The sequence below is a fragment of the Cetorhinus maximus genome, chromosome 27 (genome assembly GCF_964194155.1).
Source record: "Cetorhinus maximus chromosome 27, sCetMax3.hap1.1, whole genome shotgun sequence".
Taxonomy (NCBI): domain Eukaryota; kingdom Metazoa; phylum Chordata; class Chondrichthyes; order Lamniformes; family Cetorhinidae; genus Cetorhinus; species Cetorhinus maximus.
The window spans coordinates 8,419,541-8,446,373 of NC_135905.1; the positions used below are offsets into that span (position 1 = coordinate 8,419,541).

General features: G+C 41.5%; 1 protein-coding gene across 6 annotated transcripts in view; it reads left to right on the forward strand.

Annotated features, from left to right (window-relative positions):
- The window catches only part of shld2 (shieldin complex subunit 2), a 124,410-nt gene that overhangs the window by 40,209 nt on the left and 57,368 nt on the right, over positions 1-26,833 (forward strand). For 5 of the 6 annotated variants that reach the window (XM_078530656.1, XM_078530655.1, XM_078530651.1 and 2 more), the window contains exon 3: positions 18,046-19,718. In XM_078530656.1, the coding sequence (XP_078386782.1) occupies positions 18,122-19,718 (1,597 nt within the window). In that variant the 5' untranslated portion in view covers positions 18,046-18,121. Of the gene's footprint in view, positions 1-16,549; positions 16,697-18,045; positions 19,719-26,833 lie in introns of all 6 variants that reach the window. The other variant, XM_078530654.1, reaches the window with a different exon arrangement.

A 26,833-nucleotide genomic window follows, 5' to 3' on the forward strand; every position in this document is an offset into this window, starting at 1 on the left:
AAGGAAGAGCCTCTAAAGAAGCTGCAGGAACAAAGGGATCTCAGTGTATACGTACATAGGTCATTGAAGATGGCAGGGCATGTTGAGAGAGCAGTTAATAAAGCATACAGTATCTTAGGCTTTATTAATAGGAGCATTGAATACAAGAGTAAGGAGGTCATGTTGAACTTGTATAAGATACTAGTTAAGCCTCATCTGGAGTACTGCGTCCAGTTCTGGGTGCCAAACTTCAGGAAGGACGCAAAGGCATTGGAGAGAGTACAGCAGAGCTTCACAAGAATGATTCCTGGGATAAACAGCTGTAGCTATGAGGATAGATTGGGGAGGCTGGGACTGTTTTCCTTGGAGAAAAGAAGGCTGAGAGGAGACTTGATAGAAGTATTCAAGATCCTGGGCGGTATGGACAGGGTAAATAGTGAGAAATTGTTCCCACTCAAGAGTACATCAAGTACTAGAGGGCACAGATTCAAAATAATTGTCAAAAGGAGTAAATGTGAGGAAAACATTTTTCAACCAGAGGGTGGTTGGGGTCTGGAACGAACTTCTTGAAAGGGCAGTGGAAGCAGGTTTGATTGAGGTATTCAAAAGGGAATTGGATTGCTACATGAAAAGAGAGAATGTGCAAGGTTACGGGGGGATAAGGCAGGGGAGTGGGACTAGGTGGAATGTTCTTTCAGAGAACCAGTGCAAACTCTATGGGCCAAATGACCTCCTTCTGCAGTAGATCTCTGAGTGAGCCACTCACCTTGTCCCATTCCCCTGACTTCTCCCTGTTACCCTACGCATTCTTCCTTTTCAGATCATAGTCTAATTCCCTTTGGAATGCTTCAATTGAACTTGCCTCCACCACACTCTCAGGCAGGTATTTCCAAACCCTAACCACTTGCTGTGTGAAAAAGAACAAAGAACAAAGAAAAGTACAGCACAGGAACAGGCCCTTCGGCCCTCCAAGCCTGTGCCGATCATATTGCCCGTCAACTAAAACATTTTGCACTTATGGGGTCCGTATCCCTCTATTCCCATCCTATTCATATATTTGTCAAGCTGCCTCTTAAACACCACTATCGTACCTGCTTCCATCACCTCCTCTGGCAGTGAATTCCAGACACTCACTACCCTCTGCGTAAAAAACTTGCCCCGCACATCTCCTCTATAGTTTTCTCCTCTCACCTTAAATCTATGTTCCCTAGTAATTGACTCTTCCACCCTGGGAAAAAGCTTCTGACTATCGACTCTGTCCATGCCGCTCATAATTTTGTAAACTTCTATCAAGTCGCCCCTCAATCTCCGTCGCTCTAGTGAGAACAATTCAAGTTTCTCCAACCTCTCCTCATAGCTAATAACCTCCAGACCAGGCAACATCCTGGTAAACCTCCCCTGCACCCTCTCCAACGCCTCCATATCCTTCTGGTAATGTGGCGACCAGAATTGCACGCAATATTCCAAGTGTGGCCTAACCAAGGTTCTATACAGCTGCAGCATGACTTCCCAGCTTTTATACTCAATACCCCTGCCAATGAAGGCAAGCATGCCATATGCCTTCCTGACTACCTTATCCACCTGCGTTGCCACTTTCAGTGACCTGTGGACCTGTACACCCAGATCCCTCTGCCCATCGATGCACTTAAGGGTTCTGCCATTTACTGTATAATTCCTGCCTGTATTAGACCTTCCAAAATGCATTACCTCGCATTTGTCCGGATTAAACTCCATCTGCCATTTCTCCGCCCAAGTCTCCAACTGATCTATATCTCGTTGTATCCTTTGACAATCCTCTTCACTATCTACAACTCCTCCAACTTTAGTGCCGTCTGCAAACTTACTAATTAGCCCTGTTACATTTTCTTCCAAATCATTTATGTATACTACAAACAGCAAAGGTCCCAGCACTGATCCCTGCAGAACTCCACTAGTCACAGCTCTCCATTCAGAAAAGCACCCTTCCACTGCTACCCTCTGTCTTCTATGACCAAGCCAATTCTGTATCCATCTTGCCAGCTCACCTTTGATCCCGTGCGACTTTGCCTTCTGTACCAGTCTGCCATGAGGGACCTTGTCAAAGGCCTTACTGAAATCCATGTATATAACATCTACTGCCCTTCCATCGTCGATCATCTTTGTCACTTCCTCGAAAAACTCGATCAAGTTAGTGAGACACGACCTCCCCTTCACAAAACCATGCTGCCTCTCACTAATACACCCATTTGCTTCCAAATGGTAGTAAATCCTGTCATGAAGAATCTTCTCCAATAATTTCCCAACCACTGACATAAGGCTCACCGGCCTGTAATTTCCTGGATTATCCCTGCTACCCTTCCTAAACAATGGAATAACATTGGGCATTCTCCAGTCCTCTGGGACCTCACCCATAGCCAGTGAGGATACAAAGATTTCTGTCAAGGCCCCAGCAATCTCCTCCCTTGAAGTGTTTCCTCATGTCATTTTTGCTTCTCATACCAATTACTTTAAATCTGTGCCCTCGTGTCTTTGACCCTTTCACAAGTGGGGAAAGTTTCTCCCTATCTACTCTGTCAGACCCCTCGTGATTTTGAATACCTCTATCAAATCTCCTCTCAACCTTCCTTTCTCTAAGGAAAACAGTGCTAACTTCTCCAATCCACCTTCATAACTTAAGTTCCTCACCCCTGGAACCATTCTTGCGAATACTTTCTGCACCCCCTCTAGTGCCTTCACATCTTACCTACTGCCCCACCCAGAACTGGATACAGTACTCTAGCTGAGGCCGAACAAGTGACTTATACAAATTCAACATAACCTCCTTGCTCCTGTACTCTATGCCCCCATCAATAGTTTACTGTATGCTTTTTTAATTGCTCTTTCAACCTTCCAACTTCGATGATTTATGCACATATAAATCCAGATACCTCTGCCCCTGAACCCCCTTTAGAATTGTACCCTTTATTTTATATTGTCTCCATGTTCTTACTACCAAAATGAATCACTTCACATTTCTCTGCTTTGAACTTCATCACAGTCCACAATGCTTCCAAGTTTTGTATTACAAGTTCAATAGGGAATGGGCAAAAAATGCTGGCCTTGCCAGTGACGCCCACATGCCATGAAAGGATAAAGAAAAAATAGATGGCAAAGATAATTTTGCAATGAAATGAAACTCTTCATCATGTGCAAAGTGGTGGAAAGTGTTGTCGGCAGTGGTATCAAGTGCTGCTTATTCAGCAATAACCTGCTCACTAACGCCCAGTTAGGGTTCCGCCAGGGCCACTCAGCTCCTGACCTCATTACAGCCTTGGTTCAAACATGGACAAAAGAGCTGAATTCAGGTGGTGAGGTAAGAGTGATTGCTTTTGATATCAAGGCTGCATTTGACTGAGCGTGGACGTCAAGAAGCCCTAGCAAAACTGGATTCAATGGAAATCATGGGGAAAACTCTCCACTGGTTGGAGTCATACCTAGCACAAAGGAAGATGGTTGTGGTTGTTGGAGGTCAATCATCTCAGTCCTGGGAGATCGCAGCAGGAGTGCCTCAGGGTAGTGGCCTAGGCCCAACCATCTTCGGCTGCTTCATCAATAGCCTTCCCTCCATCATAAGGTCAGAAGTGGGGATGCCTGCAGATGATTGCATAATGTTCAGCACCATTCGTGACTCCTCAGACACTGAAGCAATCTGTGTCCATATGCAGCAAGACCTTAACCGCACTGTGGGTGTTCCAACAACACATGGACTGCAGCGATTTAAGAAGGCAGTTCACTGCCACCTTGTCAAGGCCAATTATAGATGGTCAATAAATGCTGGCCCAGCCAGCAATGCCCACATCCCGTGAACGAATAAGAAAAAATGAATTACTAACCTTTTATGGATAGGTTCAATGCTTTCAGTAGGAATTTTAAAAATATTTTTCTTATATAATTATATGGCTTTATAGTCAATGGGCTCAGAAATTAAGGCCCTGGCTGAAACCACTTTGAAAGTGGTTTAAGCCTAGCATTTCAATGGGTTGGTATTGTGTGGAATCCATCTATGAATCAGTGAATTGATATGGTTAAGTTCCTTATTTGAGGCAATCAGAAAAACCTGATGCTGGATTTATTTTCTTTTATAGACAGACTTAATGGGATGACAACACATGTAAAATGTGACATGCTTTTACTAAAAAGTGTTTAGATTTATGTGGTGGACTTGGCAATGGGCAAATACATTCTCTGTTTTACCACTTAAAAGCAGCATTGAATTTCTTTATGCTTTGTAGATTTTAGTTTTTTCAGTCTTTGTATATTTTAATCAACTAACAAATCATCTTCCTTGAGGTTTGACACAGTAATCCCCTGCAGCATTGTAAACTTAAGTGCTTGATTTTGCTGCAGCACTGGCCAGATGTTGTGATGGCATGACTAACAGTAATGCTGCTCATAGACCTGGAAATGATGCTTGCTGAGATCCAGCCTCAGTGCTGTATACAGCACCAGGGCAAATTAATTTTGTCATTTTTTCATTACAAGTGTGATGAAACTGGGGATTAGACTATACAATAAGAGGATTTAAATAGAACCAATCTGTACAGTGCTATCGGAAGCAACTTCATTTAACAGAAAAGATTGACTTTGAAAGACCCTGGGGCTCAGTGGTAAATGTGTAGCGTAATATTAACTCATACAAACCATGAATTCCTTTTAGTGCTGAGTTAACTGATGTCAGCCCAAGACTGCATAAGGAACAGTGCAGTTGGCATCAGTGCCTCAAAGAGAGGGGGGATTAAATCAGCTTACGTTGCTGCTTCGGACACAGTGAAATTGTGAAGGAAAAGTGCATGTCAGACAAGGACAAGCAGTGATGCTCTTTCATGAAGATTTGCCTGCATGAAGTTTGCAACTTGTGTGGTCTATCAGAAGGTTCCTGATGGTTGTGGAATCCTATCTTAACATGAATCATCTTCAAGGGAGGAGGTTTGAAGATAATTTGGAGCAAAAACCATCCATTTGTTATAATTGTGCACTACCCTCACAAAAGTTAACTTTTCTCACATCTAGGCCTAGGATTTTGTGTTGGAGTCATTTGGGGGCGAGTCTCATCAATAAAGTTATTTCCTGAATACTGGCGTACAGCACAATGTTACTTGTATATTTATAGTCACAGACTCGCGTCGTAACCACACTAACATTCTTTTTTAATTGCTTTGGAAGTAAGCAAGAAAGTAAAACCAAATAAGTTAGATCACAAAATGAATCTTATCTTGAAAGCTCTTCCAATGGCTCAGGTACAGATTGAATTCCTGATCTGTGCCTGAGTTAACTGATCTCAGCTTGGCCCATTAATTGGTCCTCAAAGTGTTTGAGCTAGGGAAATACAAATAGCTAAGATTTCTGTTCCTTGTTGTTCTATTATTCTGACTGAAAATGTGCATTTATAGATGCCAGGTAAGGGTGGAATTGGGCTTGGCAATGATGTACCATCTCCCTCCTTTATGGTTAAGTAAGCTACTGACCTAGTTCTCAGTGTGACTCAGTTCCACATTCAATAAGCTACATATGAAAGATTGGTCAGAAAAAAGATAAAGACTTGCATTTATATAGCACCTTTCACAACCAAAGGATATCACCAAGTGCTTTACAAACAATGAAGTACTTTTAAAGTGTAGTCACTGTTGTAATCACAGAATTGTTTTGGTGCAGAAGGAGGCTATTCAGCTCACCATGTCTGCACCAGCCCTTCGAATGAGCAACTCACCAAGAGCCATTTCCCTGTCTTCTCCCTGTAACCCTGTACATTCTTCCTTTTCAGATAGAAGTCTAATTCCCTTTTGAATGCTTCAATTGAACCTTCCTTCACCACTCACTCAGGCAGTGCATTCCAGACTCAAACCACTCGCCGCGTGAAAAAGTATTTCCTCATATCACTTTTGCTTCTTTTACTAATTACTTTAAATCTGTTCTCTCTTGTTCTCGATCGTTTCATGAGTCAATTTACTCTGTCCAGATCCCTCAAGTTTTAAATACCTCTATCAAATCTCCTGTCTTCTTTTCTCTAAGGAAAACTATCCTAACTTCTACAATCTATCTTCATAATTGAAGCTCCTCATCCCTGGAACCATTCTCTTGAATCTTTTCTGCACCCTCTCTAATGCCTTCACATCCTTCCTAAAGTGCAGTTCCCAGAACTGGACACGATACTCTAGCTGAGGCTGGACTTAAACAAGTTCAACATAATCTCCTTGCGCTTGTACTCAATGCCTCTGTTAATAAAGTCCGGGATACTGTATGCTTTATTAACCGCTCTCTCAACCTGTCCTGCCACCTTCAATGACTTATGCACATATACACCCAGGTCCCTCTGCTCCTGCACCCCCTTTAGATTTGTACTCTTTATTTTATATTGTCTCTCCATGTTCTTCCTACCAAAGTGAATCACTCTGCATTTAACTTCGTCTGCCACCCGTCCACCCATTCCCCCAACTTTTCTATGCCCTTTTGAAGTTTTACACTATCCTCCACAAAGTTCACAATGCTTCCAAGTTTTGTATCATCTGCAAACTTTGAAATTGTGCCCTGTGCACCAAGGTCTAGGTCATTCATATATATATATATATCAGGAAAAGCAAGGGTTCCAGCACTAACGCCTGGGGAACGCCACTACAAACCTTCCTCCAACAGGAAAAACATCCATTAACCACTATTCTCTGTTTCCTGTCACTCAGCTAATTCCGTTTCTATGTTGCTATTTTCCCTTTTATTCCATGAGCTATTACTTTGCTCACAAGTCTGTTGTGCAGCTTTGCATCAAACGCCTTTTGGAAATCCATGTACACTATGTCAACAGCATTGCCCTCCCTCATCACCCCACTCTGTTACCTCTTCAAGAAACTCCAGCAAGTTAGTTAAATGTGATTTTCCCTCAAGAAATTTATGCTGACTTTCCTTAATTAACCCACATTTGTCCTCGTGACTTTAATTTTGTCCAGAATTATTGTTTCTAGAAGTTCCCCCACTACCAAAGTTAAATTGACTGGCCTGTAGTTGCGGGCATATCTTTATCTTAAAGTAGAAAACACAGCAGCCAATTTGCACCACAGCAAGTTCCCACAAACAACAATGAAATAATAATTAGATAATCTGGTAGCATTATTGACTGTAATAACATTAGTAAAATCTTGGTGAGATGCAGGAGTCTAATTCAAAAGTCACCAAATACTGTCCGATTATCAATTACAGTTTTAGAATTTGAAATTCTGAGTGGGCTTATGACCGATTTGTATAGCCGTAGTCCTATTGTACCAGATAAACAGGAGATCTGGGGTGTAGGACTAAGTTGGACAGCTTTTTCAACAACCCAACCCAGGCTGATGGGCTGAATAGCCTCCTTTTGTGCTATAAGATTCTATGATTTTATGATAGTGTTTGAAGATTCATGCGAGAAATTATGTTCTCACCATTCAGTGGCTAATGAGGACTGGAGGGTTCATTCAAGGTGTTAAGCTGATCAGTTTGAACAATTCCATTGGATTGCTTCACTTACCATTAGCGATAAAGTGCCATGTAAAAAGTACCACAATATGACTTGTCAGTAATAGTATACAATCAGTAAATAGCTAATGCTAAAATAAACATTATGCCTCTCACATGAAGTCTCTGTCCCTGTATATTACAAAGATGTAAAAACATTATTTAACCACACAGTGTACCTCCTGGAGATAGAAACAATCTGATCCTTAAGTGGTCACAATGGAAAGTTAATGAGAACAATCAGTTCTCTGGTAGCCCAGCTGAATGTATCAGTGAGCCATCTTGAATGAGTTCCAATGACCGTTACATATTTCCCAAATTCCTTCATTGTGGTGAAGAGAGTAGTTGTAATTTGCTTCTAAAAAAATTGGGTATCTGCAAATTGTACAGATGTGTAAGGAATGAATGTTACAATCTCTAGGGTTTTATGTAACTTTCTTTACTCATTAGGGTAATCAGAGCTCTAACATCAAGCAAGGCTTTAAATTTTTAAATCAATTGGTTTTATTCACATTAAATACAAATTTTACAGAAAGATATTCTTACAATCATAATTAGAAATACAGCTCAAAACGGCCAATTCTTCAGCAGCACCTAGTCACCAGAATGGCCATGTGACCTGGTGCAGTTTGATGAATGCCCCATCCTCTGCCCAGTGCTACCATCATTCACTGTAACTGATGCACTGATCCTTTGTTATTTGGCTATGTTTTTGAGCTCTGGCCTTGCATCTAGTGACTACACTGATACATTAATATTTAAGTCATTCCTTAACAATGCCCAGACTGCAATGAGGCTGGAACTCCTAGTTCTTTCTCACACATGGGAGGCATTCTAGCCATACTTTGGCCCAGGGTGCAGCACTACACCAAAATGCCACAAATATGTTTGCCTCCCAGAATCTGATCACTTCACATCAGTGTTGGACTACAATCCTGTGCTACACAGTCTTTCCACTTGATCCTTGTTCATAATGGTCATACTGCTACACATTTCCATTAATTTCTGATACCACTCATGGTTCCCCATCTTGCCTCTCAAACCTTGCTTATTTTTTTCCCTCCAATTTGTTGCATTTCCAACATTTAAGATCCCTAAGATCTATTCTCGGTGTTCCACTAGGTTGTACATGTTCCAGCTGAAGTTGTGTTGATAGGTCATCTGATTTGCTGAAGTGCCCACTGTTCAAACAACCATAAGCTTCATTTTTAAGTATAATGCGTTGAAATACGATGTTTATGATCGTGCATGTAATTTCTAGAAATTCCTGTTGGGACTGCTTTCTGCCTTGAGTCTGCCCATATGTAGCAGACTATCCCACCATCTTTATGAATGTCAAGAACTTACATTCCATTCAAACAAGAGCATGAATCTCTGGCTTTCTATCTCTTGGTTCCTCGTTAAGACACTATTTAAAACCTATTTTTTGACCAAGCTTTTGGTCACCTGTCAAAATATCTCCATGTGGCAAGGTGTCAAATTTTGTTTGATCTTTTCTGATCTCGCCCCTTCAGGCATAAGCCTTGCTGGGGTGCCAAGTTTTCTTGCAGCAGCACAACCTGGATGTTGGGCAGGACTCCACCCTGTGCTATGGTGACCCCTCCCAGCAACTTGTTGAGCTCCTCGTCATTGCCGGTGGCGGGGATGATGCGGATTTTCTCGTTGTCCTGGGCCGCATTACTGGCCAGCTCGAGGATCTCGGCCGTCAGGTAGACGGGGGCTCCGACCCCGACATGCTCGGCATAATGACCCTTGCACAGCAGCCGGTGGATACTGGGAACTGGAGACCAGCTCTGAAAGAGCGAGTCCTGGCCTTGGCTCACCCTTTCCCTCCAGTTTTACTGTGACCAGACATCTTGTTGCCCCTGCTAAAAATCTTCACCAATCTTCTGATGCTCCTGTGAGGTGCTTGGGACATCTTATTAGGGACAGTATATAAATTGTCGTTGAATGCCAGCTTCCCAAGCGGTAGTCATCACATGCCCATTTTAAGGCAGGATTATTTGAAGAAGAGTAACAGCAAGGATTATTTCTAGGAGACCAAGACTACCCTCTTCATCCCTGGTTCAGAACATCTTTGAGACAGCCACGATGCAGAGTAGAGATAAAATTGATCATGCAGCCACCAAGATCAAACACGGTCGACATCTAGGAGCTGATCAGTGACTTGCATAATCCAGGTCTGATATTGCTGACTATTCAGAAAATTGAATCCTTTCCAGCTCGTGTGGGTAATATATTGTGCAATGGACAGTGCAATATATAATTGGCTAGACATTCAAGATCCTTGCTAATTGATAAAATGGCACAGTCCTCTCATGACGCTGCCAGTTGTCCATGGAGAGGAGCTTATTCAAGGAAATAATCGAAGAGTCATTTGCTTATACATCCCTGCTTTGCAGGTTGACTTATGTGAGGTCACCTGTAGCATGTTGAAATGATTCGTATGTGTAGTGAAAGGCCTTTGTGACCTTCACAGGCACTTGGAGTTTCATGGCTCTGGATATTTAGCTGCAGGTCAATATGCAGTGCTCCATTACACCTTTCCTTGTGAATCGTAGCATAGTGGCTATATTTGTCTTTCAATCTTTAAATGCAAGTATAGAGATACCCCTGTGTGACTGGTGCACCCTGGCCAGCCTGGCATCACTTGTGATGATCATCCTCTTCCTCAAAAAATACAGATACAGAGGAATTACCATGAAAAAAACCATTGCGGTCATAATAACGAGGTTCAAAGAAAATTGTCAAAGATACCTGTCACCTAAGTTAAAATAAGAGGAAACAAAGGCCTGGAATTTGCTCAGAGCTCTACCGTCTCAACACTGTAACTTCCCTAAAAGTCCGGTGGAAACCCCATTTGTAGGAGGAAACAAATGTTAACTGTTTGCTCATTAATTCCCCTTGCAGTCTTCAATCATCGCTGAAGTCTCTATCAACGACTTAGACTTAGCAAACATGAGTTTCCACTTTATATGGGAGTGTTGTTGAAATAGTGTTATTCTGGCAGGAATATCAGAAAATTGTGTGAAGGCAATGAATATTTTACCAACATATTTAAATTTTAAGCTGGCATGTTACTATCAGCAGCCAAATATGTCAATGGAATATTTCATGGAATACCAAATAAACATTATAGTTCTTTACCCCCAGATTTCCTGTCAGCTTGCATCTATCTCCAGTTTGACTCTTTGACCTTTTAATACGTGACAGTAGTACAGTGCTTTCTTTGATTACTGCAATCATGTGCACTTGGAGCAGATAGCTTCTCTTTGGTGCCTTTTCAGGGAAGCAGGGCTGACATTTAGTGACAATGTAGAAGATGGACAGGATTGAGGCTGGAAAGAAGGGAGCTGAGAAGTTTATGAAGAGAGGGGAGCAGCAGGCAGCAAGGTGAGCATTGATGCTCAGGAGCAGCAAATAAAGTGATGAGTGAAACTTGGCCATTTTACTGTGGATTGAGGTCAAAATAATTTTAGCTTCAGTATCAAAAGTGTAACTTGTTGCTGCTACTGAGTTGTGACCTTAACAACACTAAATTCTGAAATTTCTATGACAAGTACTGTTTAGTGAATTATATTTTAGAAGCGAACAACTGAAGCAAAACCTGTACGCATAAATTATTTCTCATTAAAGAAATCTATCAAAATAGCACTCAATAAGGTATAAACAATTCTTACCTTCTGAATATATATGGTGTTCTTAAAATATAGATGAAGGAAGGAAACAAGTGGTATGAAAATTGCAGAAGGCGTGTCAAATTAGTGCTTTACGTGGAGAACATGGAGAGACTATATAAAATAAAGGGTACAACTCTAAAGGGGTACAAGAACAAAGAGACTTGAGTGTATATGTACATAAGTCACCGAATTTGGCAGGACAGGTTGAGGGCACGGTTAAAAAAGCATCCAGTATCCTAGGCCTTATTAACAGGGGCATAGAATACAAGAGCATGTCCATGACATCTTTGTCAATCTCTCCTTAGACCCCACCTATTGATAACCTTCTATCCTGCTTTACCTGTTCCACCCTCTAATACAGTATAAATTCCATCACTTTCTACTTCTCTTTAGCTCTAAAGAGTCATACGAACTCAAAATATTAACTCTGTTTCTCTCTCCACAGATGCTGTCAGACCTGCTGAGTTTTTCCAGCATTTTCTGTTTTTATTTCAGATTTCCAGCATCTGCAGTATTTTACTTTTATTTACAAGAGCAAAGAGGTTATGTTGAACTTGTATAAGACACTAGTTCAGCCTCAGCTGGAGTATTGCTTCCAGTTCTGGGTGCCATACTTTTAAGAAAGGTGTGGAGGCATTGGAGGGACTGCAGAAAAGATTCACAAGAATAGCTCTAGGGATGAGGAACTTCATTTTTGAAGATAGATTGGAGAAGTTGGGACTGTTTTATTTGGAGAAAAGAAGGCTGAGAGGGGAATTGATAGAGGTATACAAAATCATGAGGGGTCTGGACAGAGTAGATAGGGAAAAAACGTTCTCACTCGTGAAAGGATTGAGAATGAGAAGGCATAGATTTAAGGTAATTTGCAGAAGAAGCAAAAGCAATATGAGAAAATACTGTTTCATGCAGCGAGTGGCTAAGGTCTGGGATGCACTGCCTGAGAGTGTGGTGGAGCCAGGTTCAGTAGAGGCATTCAAAAGGAATTAGACTGTTATCTGAAAAGGAACAATGTGCAGGGTTACGAGGAGAAGGCGGGAGAATGGCACTAAATAAATTATTCATTCAGAGAGCTGGTGCAGACACAATGGGCTGAATGGCCTCCTGCGCTGTAAAAATTCCGTGATTCTTTAGTTGTTGATGCTGAGTGAATTGTTTTTTTGAGTCCTGATACCCAGTGAATGCCAAGTAAGTGTTTTGGTAACATTGGAGGTGAGTTGATTTTTTTTAATATAAAGTCCAATGCCCAGGATATGTCAAGTGACTGCTTTAACATTCCTGGTTCTGAATTAAAGTTTCTCCTTTATGGAGTTGAAGGTTCAAGATCCAACACACAAATGTTTCAAATGCTGGTGCTGAGAGGAAGTCACAGAATTTACAGTACAGCAGAAGCCCTTCAGCCCCTTGATTCTGTGCCCGTGCTAGCTATCTATTTTATTCCCATTTCCCTACCTTTCCCATAACTTTTTTATAACCTTCCTTTTCATATATAACATTCACCCTAGCTGCAACTACTATTCAACAATGTGTACTCCTCTTTGTGCCAACTTAGCTACTTGCTGTAGATCCTAACCTACTACTTATATGAGTTACAGAGTGAAATAAAGTTCAGCAGTGAGTAGTGAGGATAGTTGGTCTGGAGGCTATTGCATCCTCTACCTCTGCAGCCACTTCTTTTAAGACCCAAGGATGCAGGCCATCGGGTCCAGGGAACTTGTCAGCCTTTAGTCCCATGAGGTTTTCTAGTATTTTTTCTTTAGCCATAGTGTTTCAAATTTTTTTAGTTCCTCCCTCTCTTTTTCCCCTTGATTTACTATTCTTGGGGTGCTTTTAGTGTTTTCTACCATGAAGACATATACAAAATACTCGTTCAAAATCTCTGCCCTTTTCTTATTTACCATTATGAATTCCCCAGCCTGATCGTCTAAGGGATCAACATTTACTTTAGCTATTCTCTTCCTTTTTGTAGACTCGTAGAAGCTCTTACTGTCTGCTTTTATATTTCTTGCTTGTTTACTCTCATATTCTAATCTCTCTATTTTTCTGTCATTCTTTGCTAGTTTCCAATATTTTCCCGCTCTTCTGGGCTACCACTAATCTTCACAGCAATGTATGCCTTTTCTTTCAACTTAACGCACTAGTTCTAAACCCAAGTTCTCACCCTCAAACTAAATGTGAAATTCTATTATATTATGATCACTCCTGCCTAGAGGATTCTTTACTATGAGGTTATTAATTAATCCTGCCTCGATGCACATTACCAAGTCTAAAATAGCCTGTTCCCTGGTTGGTTCCAGAACGTATTGTTCTAAAAAAAACTATCCTGAATACACTCTATGAACTCACCTTTGAGGCTACCTTTGTCAATTTGATTCATCCAATTTGTATGAAGATTAAAATCACCTAAGATTATTGCAGTACCTTTCTTACAAGCCTCATTATTTATTGATTTATATATACTCTGTCCTACACTATAGCTGCTTGAAGGGTCCTTTAAACCACTCCCACCATTGCCTCTTTCCCTTGCTGTTTTTATCTCCATCCAGACATCTTGACCTTCCAAGCCAAGATCATTTCTCACTAATGTACTGATCTCATCTTTTGTTAACAGAGCTATTCCATCTCCTTTTCTTTTCTTTCTACCCTTCTGAAATGTCAAGTATCCTTGAATATTCAGTCCCCAGCCTTGGTCAATTTACAACCACACCCTTCTAATGGCTATCATCTCATACCAATTTATTTCTATATCAATTTATCCATCTTGTTATGAATGCCACGTGCATTCAGATAAAGATAAAGAGCCTTTAATTCAGCCTTTTTACCATTTTTCCCTACTCTAACCCTATTTGCTGGTGAGCATTTATGTTTGTACTTTCTATCCATTCCTGTCACATGCTGATTATTATTACCTGCATCGCTACCCTGCGCTATTTCTTTTTCCTTTCTCATTAACTTTATAAATATCCCCTAACCTGGAACCTTATCCCCCACCCCCTCACCCTACTATTTGGTTTAAAGCCCTCTCTACAGCTCTGGTTATACGATTTGCCAGGAAACTGGTTCAAGTGAAGCTTGCCCCAATGGTACAACTCCCTCTTTCTCCAGTACTGGTGCCAGCACCCCATGAATTGAAACACATTTCTCCCACACCAATCTTTGAGCCACAAATTTAACCCTCTGATCTTATTTACCCCGTGCCAATGTGCTCGTGACTCAGGTAGTAATCTAGAGATTATTGCCTTTTTGGTTCTGTTTTTTTTTTAAACATGCATTGTAGGTTCACCAGGAATGATACAAAGGCTTAAAGAGTTAAATTATGAAGACAAGTTGCATAAACTTGGTTTGAATTCCCTTCACTTCAGATGGTTGAGAAGTAATCTGGTTGAACTGTTCAATAGGGTAGGTACAGAGAATCTATTTTCCCTGGTGTTGGAATACAGACAAGGGGTTACAATTTTAAAATTAGAGTTAGGCCATTCAGGAGTAAAATCAGGAATCACTTTTTCACATAAAGGGTAGTGCAAATCTGGAACCAACACCCCAAAAAGATTGGATGCTGGAGAAATTGGAATTTTCAAGACTAAGATTGACAATTTTTTATTGGACAGGGAGTTCAAGGGATGTGGTGCAAAGGCAGATAAATAGAGTTGTGGTGCATTTCTAAATAGAATGGCAGAGCAAGCTAGAGGGACCAAATGACGACCCCCTGTCCCTGGGTCGAATTTCTTGATGACTGTTCCTATAAGCATTTTTATCACAAAAGTCCCTGAAGTTGAATATGTTTTGTATTAATATAAAAGCAAAATACTGTGGATGCTGGAAATCTGAAACAAAAACAAAAATTGCTGAAAAAACTCATCAGGTCTGACAGCATCTGTGGAGAAAAATACAGAGTTAACGTTTTGAGTCCATATGACACTTCTTCAGAACTCATGTTTTATACCCATGTCCCCTAACATGTATGTTTTGTATTCCTTGCCGAACAAATTTTCCAACAAATTAAATCAAATTTACTCCATTAAAGAGCAGACGTTGCATTCGGGCACAAACATCGAATGCTGAACTCAACAGTGCTTCATATGCTGTTGAGTGCTTTAAGAGGCATGCATCAGCAAGGAAGATGCAAAGGAACTGGGCTGTGAGCGGAGAAAATAGAGCTAGTCTCCTGGGGATAGCCAGCCTATTAATTGATACAGTAGACAAGCAGAGAATAACCAGTGCAGCAGCAATACACCTGCTACCTTTATGTTTAGGCTCTTCTCCTGTTCCCCACTTGCCTCTCTCCATGGTTCCAATGTAATCTTGAGCCCTTCTCCATTTATGCTAATTGTAGTTTTTGACACCATGTATTTTTTAATAATCGTTGTCCTTTGCAACCACTTTTATTTTTCCTCACCAGTTTTCACTTCTTCCCCTCCTGTGCTGAGGAGATTGGCTCCTTACTTGAGTTCCACAGATGCCAATTGGCCCCCTGTATCTAGCCCAGGCAGCCAATTATCTCGTGCTCCCAGGCTGTTCTACCAGGAATTCTGATAGTCATACTATCCTCATACCATGTCTGCATACACAAATACTTCTTGCAGGCCACTGGATATAATCATCCACTCATTAGACAATCTCAATGTGCCAATGGGGAACTGATGATGGATATCCATTTGGATGAAACTGTACACATGAATGTCCTAACGGTTCAGAGAAAATTAATCGTTTTATGTTGTGCTGAGCCAAACATACTAGGGAAGTCCCAAGTTCGACCCATCCTGAGGTACTTTTGGCTTGTTATCGTCATTGTTGGACTACGGGCATGCTCAGTGCCCTTTTGCCAGAGTTCCCATTCCTGATCACAATCCAGTGATCCCTGCTGGAACTGATTCTTAAAACCTTTTCATTTTTCTCCATCTACTTCTACTGAGTACTTTTTTGCTTTACAGAATATTTTATTTAATTCATGAGTGGCAAAGGAACATAACCAGACAAAACAGAAATTCTTATAACTTGAAGCAAGACAGTCCCTTATGTCTGTAATAACTTTAATTTCAATAAAGGACATAGAAACCATTCCAGACGTCTACGTAAATGACGACTCAAGTCATTTTTAACTTACGGCAGTGAAATTGACTCTTGATAGGAGTCTTGTACAGTTAGCAGCACAAATATAGTTAGCTGCCTTTGTTCGCCAACAGCTGTTTTACTGCATCTCCCAATCTGCTGCTGCACTTGCTGCCTCACTCTACAGCCTTGTAAACAGGCTGAGTCAAATAAAGTGGTAAAGTGCGCATGCAAAGATGGGCATTATCCCACAAAAACTACATTGTACCAGCCTGCAACATGGAGAACTTTTTATTTGCATTTATGGAAAGGAACCAAATTATTTGTTTAATCCTGTGCTACTGTAGGCTTATTGGGGGAGGCTGATTTGGAAAACCAAGAGCCAGTCTTCAGCTCAAGCTCCATTTTCTTCTAAAGTCTGCAGTGGGCCTATAGGAGGGCAGAAGGACATGGCAGTTTTAAAACAGGAGAACTGGGCAAGTTTGAAAACTTGGGTAAGTATAAAAGCCCCATCTCAGCAGTTTCTAAACACCGTTATTCTATGGCACCCAAGTAAACTTCGAGTCTTGGGAATATCTAAGTAAAGAAAGAGGAGTTGCTCTGTGTACTGATGTAAACAGGGTTATCACAAGCAGGATCATTTTATAAAAGTAAAAGCAGAAAATGATGGAAAAACTCAGCAGGTCTGGCAGCATCTGTGGAGAGAGAAACAGAGCTAACCTTTCGAGTTCGTATGACTCTTCAGAGCCAAAGAGAAGTAGAAATGTGATGGATTTTATACTGTGGAGCAAAATAGAAGGTCAAGGATTGGTGGGAACTCAGCAGAGATTGACAGAGATGTCATGGACACAAGACAAAGGGAATATTAATGGTAGTGTTAAAGAACACTACTGTTAACATTCCTTTTGTCTTGTGTCCATCACATCTTTGTCAATCTCTCCTGAGCTCCCACTTATCCCTGACCTTCTAGTTCGCTCCACAGTATAAAATCCATCACGTTTCTACTTCTCTTTAGCTCTGAAGAGTCACACAGACTCGAAACGGTAACTCTCTTTCTCTCTTCACAGGCGCTGCCAGACCTGCTGAGCTTCTCCAGCTTTTTCTGTTTTATTTCAGTTTCCAACATCTGCAGTATTTTGCTTTTATCATTTTATGGAAAGTTTGCTGAGTGTTTGCCTCTATGCTGTGTGGGAACTGATTGTCCTCTAGTGGAATAGCAATGTGCTGATATTGATTCAATATTCTATCATTGAATTTTTCACAGATAAATTCTATCTTGCCCATTTCACCTACACTAGCTGTCTGAAGGAACTATCCATTTAGCCCCATTCCCCTGTCCAGTTCAGTAACCTATTAAACTTGAATGTAATTGAGTTCTGTTTGTTTGGAGCGAACGAATGCATGTACAAATGTGCTTGCCTGATGCTTTAGTATCTGTGTGCACTCATTCTGGTACTGAGCTACATATACAGCTTCAATTTCCAATGTGTGCCAAGTTAGATGATCTCAGCTAGGGTAAATTAGATAGTAAACTTTTGACACATCTTCAAAGGCTTTGTATGATCTGTGTGATATCCAAAGAAAGCTGTGATTTACTTGCAACTTTGCTCATCTATATGCTGGGGTGTGTTAATGTTAATTCAGCTGCCAACCCCTCCCCCATCAACTATGAGATGGGTAGCCTAGTCTACTGATCAAAGCGTGTCACCATGCCTGCCCAAGTAGCCGACCTGAAATAGCCCCTGCCGTGGGGCCAATTGGAAATATCATGCAAAGATATTTAAATCTCTATAGTTCTTAGCTTTGTAATTGCTCTTTCAATGATTTGTTGTTTCCATATCAGGTTAAACTGGTGAAAGTGATGAGATTCAGTAGGAGACCACATCACCTGGGAGGATTGAAGAGTTTATCATCCCAACATGAACAATGAAAAGAAAGTTCATGTTTTTCTTGGAGCACCAGCTGTTTTGACACAGCGGAAAACATCAGCAAAAGAAGCAGTAGTTGATGGCAGCTCCAAGAAGTGGCTTCAGTGCCGGGTCTTGTATGACAAAGGATCTCTCAATGCTAGTCCTAGAGAGTGCAGCACCAAGGAGTGTCAGAAACATTTTGTTTGCCATGAAGCAACATCACAATTGAAAAATCAATCTGGACAGTCTTCCGCCTCAAAAAGTGAAGAAGGAAACATAGCATTATCTCAAGAATCCACTTTTGAGAATCTTGATGCTTTCCTGCTGGAACAGAGAATGAGCAAAAAGAGTGATATACTGTATGATAATGACTTCAATACCAGACAGAAAGGAAAACAGCACAGGAAAGGGTTGAGCAACAGAACATTGCTGAACTCTGAAGGGGGTGTCAAAATAACTGAAGAGCATGATCATGATCCCACCAATCCTGCTTGCTCAGGAGGAAGTTTTGAGACACCTTCGGAGTCTTGTGAGGGGAGCAGACAAAGCGGAGAAAATGGGAGTGACAATCGGGACCCTAATGGTAGAATAGCAGAGCAGAATGCACCCTTGAAAGAAGATTGTCCAGAATTTCTCTGTGACTCTCTGATGGAATACCTGCAGAATACCTTTCCAGCTGAAGGGCAGGAATCTTGTTTCAGCTGCACTTCAGTGAATGAAAGTTTATCAACAGATGCTGAGTTCCTCAGTGTGTTGACCGCAAGTCAAGCTGCCATTCTTTCACAGGGATTGTCAGAGAGTCAGTTTATTACACAGGACTCCCATGAAAATTTAAAGGCTAAACTGGAAACAAACACAAAAGATAATGAACTGTCCTGTCAGTCACTTCCATCTACTCATAATTTCATTAGGCCATATGGAAACAGTGCCAATCAGACAGTGTGTGGACAGGTTGACAGTTCAGAAAATACTCCTGAACTTTTCAGCTCACTGAGTAACCAGCAATTTTCCAATGAGGCTGTAGATGGGAGGACATCAGAAGTTTCAGAACATTCCTTCAGTCCCTTCACTAAATGGTCAAAAGATGATGTTGAGGTTAACATTGAGCCATACAGTGGAGGTATCCTGTGCTCTCAGGTTGCAGATAGTTCTAAGTGGCCTTTAAAAAGATCAGTTGAGGCTACCAAGGAGCCTGAGAAGTTAAAGCAGGTGACCCAAACATCAAGATCTCCAGTTCATTTCGATATTGACCCACCATCATGCAAGAAAATAAAGACGATGGATTCTGAGAGAATATCTGATCTAGGGCACTACCTGGAGACACAGAGGAACCGATGGCCAACAACTAAGGTTGGCTTCATTGAAACAGAAAGGCTTAAAAATTGCACTGACAGAAGCAAGCGGTACCACGTTTTGGTCACCATTCTGTTCCGCTGCCTCCTGAAGGAGATACAGATCAAATCAGGAACATTCGCTGGGTGCAGGGTCCCCATAGCAACTATTGTGGTTACAGACCAATCAGGAGTCACTATAAAGATTGCGCTATGGCGAGCTTCTGCATTCTGGGCACTGAGTGTCTCCCCTGGGGATGTCCTACTAGTAACAGGTAAGGGAACATATATTTTGAGACATTTGTTGACCCTTTCAGACACTTGGGGGGAATTTTCCCAGCCAAAGAGTGGCAAGTTTGTGTGTATCAGAAGAGTTAAATCCCCTGAAATTGACATTGGATCAGGATTCCAACATCATCCTGCCCTCTTCTGGGTTTTTGCTGGGCAGGATTGAAGGCAAGTGGGGAACCCCCTTGAATCTTGATTGACAAATTTATCAGAGTTCTTTGAGATGTAACGAGCAGGGTGGATTAAAGTGAGCCAGTAAACGTATTTAGATTTCCAAAAGTCATTCAATAAGGTGCCACATAAAAGGTTACTGCACAAGATAAGAACTCATGGTGTTAAAGATAATATGTTGGTATGGATTGAGAATTGTCTAACTAACAGAAAACAGAGAGTCAGGATAAATGTTTCGTTTTCAGGTTCACTTGTATATTAATACAAGTGCTATTTTTAAAAAACAGACCAGAAAGATTTATATTCAATTCCCGATCTATAGGCCAGAGCCTGGGTATTCTGTGGTGAGTAACTTACCTGCTGACTCTCTAAAGCCTCTCCTACAAGGTACAAGTCAAGAGTATGATGCAACATTCTCCAATTGCCTGGATGGGTGCAACTGCAACAACATTTAAAAGGCTTGACACTATTCAGGACAAAGTAGTCTGTTTGTTATCAGCATCCAATCTAGCAGCTTAACTATTTGGCAGTAAACACTAGTGTCGCCAGCGAGCCCACCTCTCAAGAAAAAAGACATTGTAAAGCGAATGATAGTCAAGAGATGCTTTGCTGAGCCAAAGCTGATGAAAAATTGCAGGGTTTCTCAGGTTGCCTATGTTTCACATCAGTATACATAGTAGCTGTTTGCAGTTTCCGTGGGGCAATAATCAGCACCCATTGTGTGAATCTTTTTTTTTACCTTGGGGAGCTAAAGTACATTGTGGGTAATATTTCAAACACCAGGCAGATACATCAAGAAGCATTACAAACACATCCTTTCATCCAGCAATTTAACTCTTAACATGCTTAGTAACAGCATTCTTAAGAGGCCAGTTGTGAATTGGATCTATCAATTTTACCATATTCATGACTTCTGCCTTATCTGTAACCCCCTCATCTTCACATTACCTGTCATATCTGTAGTTTCTTTTTATGCTTGTATGTTTTCTGTGTTTCATCTTGTCTGAGATCACTATATTAATGAAAAAGAAAGATTGTGCATTTATAAAATACTTTTTGCACATGATATCTCAAAACACTTCAGGGTCGAATTACTGAAGTGAAATCAGGAAAATACAACAGCTAATATGTTTACAGCAAGATCCCACAAACAAAAGATGAAATGAATGACCAAATAATCTGTTTTGGTGATGTTGGTTGAGGGCAGAATGTCAGGCAGGAGATGATGAGAACTTGCTTTTTTTCTCAACTGCTACCATGAGATCGTTTATATCCACCTAAAACAGACAGACAGAGCCTCGGTTTAACATTTCAGCTGAAAGGTGTATAAAATAATAGTGAATTTTTAAAACATCTTCCATTCTTTTATTGGCTCATTCAATCTTTCATCAGTCTTTTTCTCATTGTTTAATCACTTTTGTTTTGTTTAACTTTTCCCCTTTTTATCCATTACCTCTGTGCTCACTAACTATATTATCTCCTTGAGTGGCAACCCCTGAATGTAAAAATTTTTAACCTCCATATTAACCCCTCCCTATTTCTGTAACCTCTTCCAGCCCTGGAACTTTCGGACGGTACTGCTGGCCTCCAATTCGGGCCTCTTGCACTCTCCTAATTTCATTGCTGCACCATTGATGGCTGTGTGTTCCGCTGTCTAGGCCCTAAGTTCTGAAATTCCACTCCCCTCCCAAGCTTCTCTGTTTTACTACATTAAAGGTGCTATATAAATGCAAATTGTTGTTACTGTTTTTGCTCTTTAAATTATTTCTGTGTTTCTCTTTTCCCATTTTTGCTCTGTTTGAGGCATAGTCCTTGCATTCACCAGTGAGCATGCTTCACAAATAATGGCACTTGTCTGAGAATCCAGGCCAGCCTTCTCCTGGCCCCGTCTTGCTTTCTCGGTTGCCAGGACTCCATTATAAACAAGAAACCTTGTTGGAAATTTCTGGCAGTCGTCTCTATACTTCTGTCAATTAATTGGCAGGAAGCTGAAGACAGATGGCTGAGAGAGACTCCAAGGGTGTTGGGCTGCACTCCAGGAGAGTACCCTGTGAAATATTAACAATATCTTCCTTATGATAATGAGAGAATTTCTCATGGTTACAGTAATGTAAGAACAATTAGATGGTTCTTTACACGCAGCAAGGTGAATAGGTCATCTCATTGTAAGGTTCTGCCCTGTAACTACGCCTTAATTCAACCTAATAAAACGTGGGAAAGCCAACATTCGTGTCCTGGTGTGTCACATGCTTATGCCCAGTTTGGTACAAGGAGCATTTAATTTTCTCGCTGCATTGGCATACATCAACTATGTAGAGCACACTTTCAATCACCTGTGCCACACAGGTGGCTTGATGAAATTCCCCTATTTTCTTCCTATCAACTCTGCCCAGACCCCTCAGTATTTTGAATACCTCTATCAAATCTCCTCTCAACCTTCTTTTCTCTAAGGACAACAGTCCTAACTTCTCCAATCTATCTTCATAGCTTAAGTTCCTCATCCCTGGAACCATGCTCCTGAATCTTTTCTGCACACTCTCCAATGCCTTCACAGCTTCCTAAAGTGCAGCGTCCACAACTGGACACAATACTCCAGCTGAGGCCGAACTAGTGTCCTATACAAGTTCAACATAACCTCCTTGCTCTTGTACTCTATGCCCCTATTAATAGGATACTGTATGCTTTATTAGCTGTGCTTTCAGCCTGTCCTCCTACCTTCAATGACTTATGCATATATACACCCAGGTCCCTCTGCTCCTGCACCCCCTTTAGAATTGTGCCCTTTACTTTACATTGTCTCTCCATGTTCTTCCTACCAAAATGAATCATTTCACATTTTTCACATTGAAGTTTGTCTGTTTGGTGTCTATCCATTCCACCAACTTGGCTATGTCCTTTTAAAGTTCTACACTACCCTCCTCACATTCCACAATACTACCAAGTTTCGTATCATCCGCATACTTTGAAATTGTGCCCTGTGAACCAAGGTCTAGGTCATTACTATATATCAACAAAAGCAAGGATCCCAACAATGACCCTGGGGAACTCCACTACAAACCTTTCTCCAGCCCGAAAAAGATGCATTAACCACTACTGTCTGTTCCCTGTCACTCACCCAATTCCGTATCCATGTTGCTGCTGTCCATTTTATTCCGTGAGCTATAACTTTGTTCACCATTCTGTTGTATGGTACTGTATTGAACACCTTTTGGAAGTCCATATAAACCAAATCATTAGCATTATCCTCATCAACCCTCTCTGTTACCTCTTCAAAAAATTCCAGCAAGTTAGTTAAACATGATTTTCCCTTAAGAAATCCATGCTGGTTTTCCATAATTAACTTACATTTGTCCATGTGACTATTAATTTTGTCCCAAATTATTGTTATTAGAAGTTTCCCCACCACTGAAGTTAAACTGATTGGCCTGTATTTGCTAGGCTTATCTTTACACTGTTTTTGAACAAAGGTAAAGTAAAGGGCACAATTCTAAAGAGCGCGCAGGAGCAGAGGTACCTGGGTGTATATGTGTATAAGTCATTGAAGGTAGGAGGACAGGCTGAAAGCAAAGCTAATAAAGCATACAGTATCCTAATAATAGGGGCATAGAGTACAAGAGCCAGGAGGTTATGTTGAACTTGTATAGGGCAATAGTTTGGCCTCAGCTGGAGTATTTGCAATTCTCCAGTCCTCAGGAACCACCCACATATCCAAGGAAGACTGAAAAATTATGGCCAGTGCCTCCACACTTTCCACTCTCACTTCCCTCAGTACCCTTGGATGCATCTCTTCCAGTCCTGGTGCCTTATCCACTTTAAGTTCAGACAGCCTATCCTACTCCTTTTCAATTTTAAACCCTTGTAATGTCTGAATTGCCTCCTCTTTCACCATGGCCTGGGTAGGATTTTCCTTGGTAAAGGCAGATGCAAAGTATTCATTTAATACCTCAGCTATGCCTTCTGCCTCCATATGTAAATCTTGTTTTGATCCCTAATCGGTCCTCCTACTCCTTTTACCACCCGTTTACTATTTATATGTCTATAGAACACATTGGGATTCCCTTTTATGTTGACTGCCAGTCTCTTTTCATAATCACTCTTTGCTTCTCTTTTTTATCATAAAGAAACATAGAAACTAGGAGCAGGAGTAGGCCATTCGGCTCTTCGAGCCTGCTCCACCATTCATTATGATCATGGCTGATCATCCAACTCGATAACCTGTTCCCGCTTTCTCCCCATACCCTTTGATCCCTTTCGCCTTAACTCCTTCTTGAAAGCATACAATGTTTTGGTCTCAACTACTTTCTGTGGTAACGAATTCCACAGGCTCACCACTCTCTGGGTGAAGAAATTTCTCCTCATCTCAGTCCTAAATGGTCTACCCCATATCCTCAGACTGTGACCCCAGGTTCTGGACTCCCCCACTATCAGGAACATCCTTCCTGCATCTACCCTGTCTAGTCCTGTTAGAATTTTATAGGTTTCTATGGGATCCCCCCTCATTCTTCTGAACTCCAGCGAATATAATGCTAATTGACTCAATCGCTCCTCATATGTCAGTCCCGCCATCCCAGGAATCAGTCGGGTAAACCTTCGCTGCACTCCCTCTATAGCAAGTACATCCTTCCTCAGATAAGGAGACCAAAACTGCACACAATATTCCAGGTGTGGTCTTACCAAGGCACTGTACAATTGCAGCAAGACATCCCTGTTCCTGTACTCGAATCCTCTGGCTATGAAGACCAACATACCATTTGCCTTCTTTACCGCCTGCTGCACCTGCATGCTTACCTTCAGCGACTGGTGTACAAGGACACCCAGGTCTCGTTGCACATTCCCCTCTCAATTTATAGCCATTCTGCCTTCCTGTTTTTGCTACCAAAGTGGATAACCTCACATTTATCCACATTATATTGCATCTGCCATGCATTTGCCCACTCACTCAGCTTGTCCAAATCACATTGAAGCATCTCTGCATCCTCCTCACAGCTCACCCTCCCACCCAGCTTTGTGTCACCTGCAAATTTGGAGATATTACATTTAGTTCCCTTATCTAAATCATTAATATATATTGTGAATAACTGGGGTCCCAGCACCGATCCCTGCGGTACCCCACTAGTCACTGCCTGCCATTCGGAAAAAGACCCGTTTATTCCTACTCTTTGTTTCCTGTCTGCCAACCAGTTTGCTATCCATCTCAATACACTACCCCCAATCCCATGCGCTTTAATTTTACATGCATGTGTAAATGCCTTGAACTTTCTATATTCAGCCCGGTTCTTAATATTTTTTAATTTCTATCTCTTCTGTCATCCAGGGACTCCGGCTTTGTTTGCCCTACCTTTCCCTTTCGAGGGAATATACCTTGACTGTGCTCAAAATACCTTTTCTTGGAAGGTAGCCCATTGTTCAGCTGCAATTTTTCCTGCCAACTTTTGCCTTCAATTAATTTGGCCCAGATCCGTTCTTACCCCATTAAAATAAATGCAAAATACTGTGGATGCTGGAAGTCTGAGATAAAAACTCAGCCGTTTCGGCAGCATCTGTGGAGAGAAGCATTAAAATTTTGAGTCCGTGCAGCAAAAGATTTGCCGTGGACACAAGACAAAGGGAGTGTTTTTTTTAATTCATTCATGAGCATCACTGGCACTCCCCATCATTTACTGCCCATCCCTAATTGTCCTCAACCACATGCTGTGGGTCTGAAGTCACATGTAGGACATTAGTGAACCAGATGGTTTTTTATGGTATCAGGATTATTCCAGATTTTTTATCAAAGTTCAAATTTCACCATCTGGTGGGATTTGAATCTGAGTCCCACAGCATTACTCTGGGGCTCTGGCCTACTAGTCCAGCGACAATACCACTATGCCATCACCTCCCCTGGTAGTGTTAAAGACAAAAGAACGTGCTGATAGTGGTATCAAGGTAAGATAGCAGAATGTGTTAATAGCAGAACAAGGGTCAGCATTCTGTGAAAGCAAAACATAAGAACAAGTGACGGATGGCCCTGTGGTGGTGGCGGGGTGAGGCATTGGAAAAAAATGGATTAAAAAAGGGATCAAGAGGGAGAGAGTTCATGGTCTGAAGTTGTCGAACTCACTGTTAAGTCCAGAAGATGAGGTGGTGTTCCTCCAGATTGCATTGGGCTTCACTGTAACATTGCAGCTTGCCAAGGTCGGACATGTGGGCATGAGAACAGGATGATGAATTGAAATGGCAAGCGGCAGGAAGGTCTGGGTCATGCTTGAGCGAAGGTGTTCCACGGAGCGGTCACCCAGTTTGCATTTAGTCTCCCCAATGTAGATGAGACCGCAATGGGAGCAGCGAATACAGTGAACCAAATTGAAGGAGGTGCAATTGAAGCGCTGTTTCACCTGAAGGAAGTGTTTGGGGCTTTGGACGGTGAGGAGGGAGGCAGTAAAGGGGCAGGTGTTGCACCTTCTGTGATTGCATGGGAAGGGGAAGGGGAGTTGGGGGTGATGGAGGGAACAGTCCCTATGGACCGTTGTTCTGCCATTAACCACATTCTGCTATCTTTATGTCACTATCAGCACCTTCTTTAGTCCATGACATCTTTGTCAAATCTCTCCTGAGTTCCCACCAATCCCTGACCACCTATTTTGCTCCACCTGCTGCATCCCTCTTAAACAGTATAAAATGCATCACATTTCTACCTCTCTTTAGCTCTGAAGAAGAGTCATACGGACTCAAAACGTTAACTCTGTTTCTCTTTCCAAAGATGCTGCCAGACGTGATGAGTTTTTCCAGCATTTTCTATTTTTACTTACCCCATTCAAGTTGGCTTTCCCACAGTTAATTATTCCTACTCTGGACTGTTCTTTGTCCTTTTCTGTAGTCGGTCTAAACCTTATAATACAATGATCACTGTCCCCTAACTGTTCTCTTACTGACACTAGGTAAATCCTGGCTT